The sequence below is a fragment of the Rhinopithecus bieti genome, unplaced genomic scaffold, assembly GCF_001698545.2.
Source record: "Rhinopithecus bieti isolate Rb0 unplaced genomic scaffold, ASM169854v2 scaffold_5251, whole genome shotgun sequence".
Classification (NCBI taxonomy): domain Eukaryota; kingdom Metazoa; phylum Chordata; class Mammalia; order Primates; family Cercopithecidae; genus Rhinopithecus; species Rhinopithecus bieti.
In genome coordinates this window covers 2876-8873 of record NW_016804615.1, presented here as the reverse complement: position 1 = coordinate 8873, position 5998 = coordinate 2876, and the positions used below count along the sequence as shown (strand labels likewise).

Below are 5998 nucleotides of genomic sequence, written 5' to 3'. Positions count from 1 at the left end.
TCCTCCTTCCGGATGCAGGAGTAGTGCACCTGGGGCCGCAGGCCAGGCACCGAGAAGACGTGGACGTCACCCAGGTTGGTGAGGCAGGCCAGGCAGGTCTCAGCATAGTCCTCGCAGGCCACACTGGCAAACGTGGCCAGTGCCACCTTGCGCACACGACAGCCCTCATGGGCCGTCAGTTTGAACTTGGTCTTCGCGCTCACCTTGGGCAGTGTGAACACCTGACAGCAGGTGGCTGGTGAGCACATAGCCTGGCCCTGTCCTCATCCCCAGGGCCTCTCACCCTCATAGCTGCTGACCCACCAGCTCCCACCACAAAGCCCAGCTGCACTGCCACGTGGCCTCCCCTGCCTGTACACCTGACTGCCCCACTAAACTCCAGACTTCACACTGTACTCCAGAAACCTCCCAGGCCCTCTCTCGATCTGTGACAAAATCAATCACAGAGTGCCAAGATTATGAGACTGGTATCCCCACCAAACCTAGAGTTCTTTCGAGGCAGAGCCCCTGGGGACTGGAATCGGGTCTGGCAGGGTACAGGAGCCTTGTAGGGCACAGTGAGATAGGACTAGATTCCTGCCCTCCCAGGGGAACTGAGCAGGCTGAGGGGTATCAGGGTTCTTCAGTAGGAGTTCTCTGCTGACTGGGGTGTTTTCTGGGGTGCAAGGGAATTAGGGTCCCAACAGCGGGGATACAGGCAGGAAGGGGTTCTAGAGGGTCCAGTGGTGTCCATGAGGTTGGGGCCTGGAGGGGAGTCCCCCCCAGACTACAGTGGCTCACCTTGAACTGCTCCTCAGACGCGATGAGCACAGCGTGACCACCCTGCATGTCAGGTGCCTGCGCCAGGTCCCGTGAGGCCTCGTAGGGCTCGGGCAGTGGGCGGCCACGCCCGTCCAACACGGCAATGGCCACTACAGGTGCCCGGTGCATCAGCTGCACCTCCTTGCCCAGCACGGCTTCCACCGCTTGCTCAGGCCGCTTCTCACCACCCACTGCTGCTGCCGGCACCTCCAGCGCATAGGCGAACACGGAGCCTGAGTTGGTGCCAGCCCACATGGTGGGCCCATGGTGGGCCCCTGCAGAAAACAAGTGCATGAAGAGGGAGCTCCCTGTGGGCCAGGCATCTCCCCTGTGGTCTCCCCATAGACTGCAGGTCCCGCCCTGCCTCTCTTGTACCCCTGCTTCCTAACTATGACACCCTGGGACTCAGGGCTGGTTCCCTCCTGTCCCATGCCTCCCTGGTGACCTCCAGTCTCAAGGCCTGAGACCCCAGCTCTACACTGCTGACTGCAGTCAGAGCCCAGGATGTAGCCCTCCTACAGAGGCCCGAACAGTTGTAGCGCATCTGCACAGGATGCCGGTGGGCACCCAAACCAGACCCTGGGCCCTCCCGCCCCATCCCACTGCACCCTCAGCCCCATCTCAGTAAACGCAGCTCCATCCTAGCGTCACTCAGGCCCCAAGCCCCAGAAGACCCCACTCCTCTCTCCACCCCGCATCCCCTTGCTAGTCCTGTCAACAGGTGCGCCTTGTCTCAGCCCTGCTTCACCCCTTCGTCTTCAGTGTGTTCCCTATGTGGCAGCCAGAGGAAGCTGCCAAGCCTGGGGACACCTAGGATGCCCATCCATCGACCCTGCTCTGCCTGTGTGAACTGAACCTCTGGGGACAAGCTTTAGTGGAGAATCGGATCCCAGCCCAGCAGAAGCAAGAGCAGACTCACCACCTGCTCTGATGACCCGATGGATCCTGAGGCGGTAAGTGTCTGCGCAACTCAAAACATGCCCAACAGGAGCCCCAGCCAGCCATGAACATGAACCTGTCAGCCTTCTCAGGACAGTGGAACAAGTAAAAAAGCCCAGGCTGTCCTCCTCTGGGTCTTTGCAGTCAGAAAAAAACAAAAGCCAAAGAACTCCCCACCTCCAGCTGCACCCGCCACATCCAGACAGTGGGAAAATCCACTGCACAAAGACTCTCAACAAATAAATGGCATCAGAAAGCTGAGCTTGTAGACCAAGCAGATGACACTCAGGAATTCACATCGGTTCTACAGGACATGATGTGAGCAGTGACTGTCAGTGACATCTGTCAGGAACACGCTGAAGTGCTTGTGTCTGGGTTTTCGTTTAAAATACCCCAGCAAAAAACCAGCAAAGAGTGTGGGGAGGAGGTGGGCAGACTCCGCAAGGCGCACACGGCTGGTGGCAGGCATGTGAGATATGTGGGACAACTTTCCACCTCTCTATTTTGTGTATGTTTGAAATTCTCCCATTGTACAAGTTCAAAATCAATCAGTGACTCAATCGACAAACCCAGGACCTTCCCAGAGCTCCCAGGCCACCGAGAATCAAAGCCAGGCCTCAGCCTCTGGCCAGCAGCAGTACCTCCCTGGGCCACACTCCTCGACCCTCACCTGCTCCACTCCAGCCAAGTGGCTGGGCAGCTGCCCACACATATGCCCGCCCTGGGACCTGGGCACTGGCTGGTGCCCCTCACTGTCATCCACCAGGCCTCAACCTCCCTTCTCCTGGCTCAGATCTGAGAGGCCCACCCAGTTCACTCAAAATCCCTTACCATCCAGCTCCCCAAGGGAGACAGGGGGGTGACCCAGCAGTCCCGCTGGGGAGCTGGATGGTAAGGGTTTTTTTCTGAGAGGGTCTCACTCTGTTGCCCAGGCTGGAGTGCAGTGGCACGATCTCAGCTCACTGCAACCTCCGCCTCCCACATTCAAGCAATTCTCCTGCCTCAGCCTCCCAAGTAGCTGGGATTACAGGTCCCCGCCACCACACCTGGCTAATTTTGTATTTTAGTAGAGACGAGGTTTCACCATGTTGGCCAGGCTGGTCTCAAACTCCTGACCTCAGGTGATCCACCCACCTCGACCTCCCAAAGTGCTGGGATTACAGTCGTGAGCCACTGTGCCCAGCCACATTCAGTAAAACTTTCAAACCTGGAAGGTGCAGTCCCACCACCCATCTCCCACGTGGCCAACTGAGGCCAGCCTCCCCAACCCTTGCCCCTTCTCTGCCCCTGCCTTACCATCTCGAAGGAATGTGTCGGCAAAGTATAGGCAACGCACGACGCCTGATAGGGAGTCATCGGCAGAGCGGGGCTCAATGCGGCGCTGCACGGGCGTCATCTCCACGTCGTGGGGGCAGGCCTGCTCGGCCAGCTGTGCATTGGCTTCCTGCAACTGCCGGGCAGGGGCTCCTGAACACCATCTCCCTAGCACCCCAGCGGCTTGCATCCTGCTTTGCGCCGTATGTTCTGTTACCATTTCTCCACCACCCAGCTCAGCTCACCCATCCCTCTGGAGGGCCCAGGGGCTGCCGAGGGAGGAGCACTGAGCTAAGCAGGCCCCAGGGGTCCCAGGCTAGGGCCAGGCCAAGGCACAGGACACAGGCACAGCTCCCATGCAGCACCCCCCAGCTCACCTTGCTGCTGGCATTAGCAGCCCGCTTCTTGCCCGAGACACGGCTCTTACGAATGCGCCGGAAAGACTGGCGCAGTGACTTCTTCAGAGACTTCACCCGGGAGAGCGGCCCCTCCATGGCCAGGGAGTCGTTGGGGTGAAGAGTGCACCTGGGGGAAGACAGGGTCCAGCTGTGCTACAGAGCAGCCTCCTGGAGCAGCCACCACACTCCTGCTGGCCTGTGGAGGCACCCAGGTCAGGGAGTCACAGCCCCTCTGGCGCAGTCCTGTGGACCTAGCTGCTGCTGGTGCTGAGAATCTCCTTGGAGCTGCCAGGTTATTTCTTATGGGGCAATGGAGGTTAGTGGGGCCTTTGCCACACCAAACACGAGAGGTGGAAACAGAAGCCCAGACCCCATCTCGCTGGGGGCTCCAGCTGCCCAGCCGCCCCCACACCACACACCTGGCCAGCACAGGGCTCTTGCGCTGGTAGTCGAAGAGGCCAAAGCCATGACTGGTGCCAAAGGCCACGAGGCTCCACTCGGTGTGGAGTGTGACAGCGGTGACAGCAGCTGGCGGCAGGCACTGCACCAGGACACGGGGCTGGAAGCCAGCAGGCCAGGGCAGCGGTCCCGTGCGTGGGCTCAGCCGCTCGTGGCCCTTCCACGTGAAGCCCTCGCGATCCTGGAGGAGGTCTATGATGGCCACGCTGACTGCCTGCTCCACCGGCACATCACTGAGCTCCAGTACCAGCACCTGAGCCCGCAGCCAGGCAGGGTGAGCATCAGCACAGGGGAGGGGCCGCCCTGGGCCCCACTCAGCCTGTAGCCTCTGAAGCAGCCCCAGCCACCACCAAGGTGGTTCTAGGACTGTCTTCAGTTCATCAGCTAAATAAGCACTCACTGAATGCCTACTGTATACCAAGGCCCTCGCTGAGCACAAGGAACACAGTGGTGACCAAGACACACTAGTCCCTGCCCTCTAAGGGCAAATGTTCACCCTTACCCTGAGCCTTTATCTCCCATTTAGCAATAAGGACACATTGAGCCCCTCCTGTATGTAGCGTGAGTGCCGGAGCACAGCACTGACATGAGTTCCTGCCCCTCCTCAACACTGTGGTTCCCCCAGCGACAGGCGCACTTCCATCTGTCCTCACCCCAGCCAGCCCCACCCAGAGCCCTATTCCCACCTTGGCTTTTGCCTGTGCCAGTCCATCTCCCTCTCCACCAGACCCTCCAGTTCAGACCCATCTCTTCCAGAAAGCCCTCCCTGACATCTCCAACCCAGGGGACACCCAGCCCTACCTGGCCTGCAGTGCCAGCCACCACCATCTGGGCTGTATACTTGCAGAGAGCAACCTTCTGCACGCCAAGCCGGGGATCGTCACTGTAGGGATCGAAGCAGCCCACCTAGAGGGATGGGAAGGAGTAATGAGTCCAGGCAGAGTTGGGACCAGCTCATCAGGGCCAGGGGAGGGGCCTACCTTGCGGAAGGGTGGCCAGTCATCCTCGGCAGCCTGCGCCAGGCTGTCAGCGTGCTCACAGTCCGTCTGGAAGAGGCCAGCTGTGCTCAGCTTATAGAGCGGCCGCAGCGCCACACCCGAGGCATCCCAGAACCTCACGGTGCCATCCTCATGGCTGCAGGGAGGGCAGATGTCAGGGCTACCCCTGGGTTCCCGGGAGGCCTGCACACCCCTCCATTCACTCATCTGATGACCACTCACTAAGCACCTACTGCACGTGCCAAACACTGACCAGAATCTTATTGTTACAAAAAACAATAGGCACCTACTGTATACAGCACAGGCGCACCATGCACCTGCTATATGCCAGGCCACATGCACCACACGCACCTGGGCCCTTTAAACCACAGGGTGGAAATGACCACCCTGATTAACAGGTGGCCAAGGGGGACATGTAGAGAACAGAGGACTACGGGGGTTCTGCCTGCACTGCAGCAGCCATCAAAGGTGATCAACAGCAAGGCAGTCACAGAACAGAGCATGGGGCATCCCAGGGGAGGAGCTGCCTGGGGCCCGAGGCAATCACGTAGGTGGAGGAGCAGGAAGACTGCAGAGGCCGGGAGGAAGCAGGGAGGGGGCAGGGGAAGGAGTAGACAAATCTATGGCGCAGCCTTGGGACACAGCTGCAGAGCCCAAGCAGGGCCCCGGGCAGTGGTGAAAGCCCAGAGGCAGGGTGTGAGAGGTGTGTGACTGTGGGATGGTTGTGAGAGGTGTGTGACTGTGGGGTGGGTGTGAGGTGTGTGACTAGGGTGGGTGTGAGAGGTGTGGGACTGTAGGGTGGTTGTGAGAGGTATGTGACTGTGGGGTGGGTGTGAGGTGTGTGACTGTGGGGCAGGCGTGAGGTGTATGACTGTGGGGCGGGTATGAGAGGTGTGTGACTGGGGTGGGTATGAGAGGTGTGTGTAGGGCAGGTGTGAGAGGTGTGTGACTGTGGGGTGGGTGTGAGGTGTGTGACTGTGGGGCAGGCGTGAGGTGTATGACTGTGGGGCGGGTATGAGAGGTGTGTGACTGGGGTGGGTATGAGAGGTGTGTGTAGGGCAGGTGTGAGAGGTGTGTGACTGTGGGGTG

General features: G+C 59.7%; 1 protein-coding gene across 1 annotated transcript in view; it reads right to left on the bottom strand.

Moving 5' to 3' along the window:
- Positions 1–5: 5 nt before the first annotated feature.
- LOC108527894 (lethal(2) giant larvae protein homolog 1-like) overlaps positions 6–5998 on the bottom strand; it is a gene marked incomplete at both ends in the record, with an annotated part of 8862 nt that continues 2869 nt past the window's right edge. Inside the window, 7 exon segments of the mRNA XM_017869406.1 lie at positions 6–221; positions 781–1076; positions 3037–3190; positions 3432–3579; positions 3872–4164; positions 4713–4817; positions 4892–5045. Coding sequence (XP_017724895.1) covers positions 6–221; positions 781–1076; positions 3037–3190; positions 3432–3579; positions 3872–4164; positions 4713–4817; positions 4892–5045 — 1366 coding nt within the window.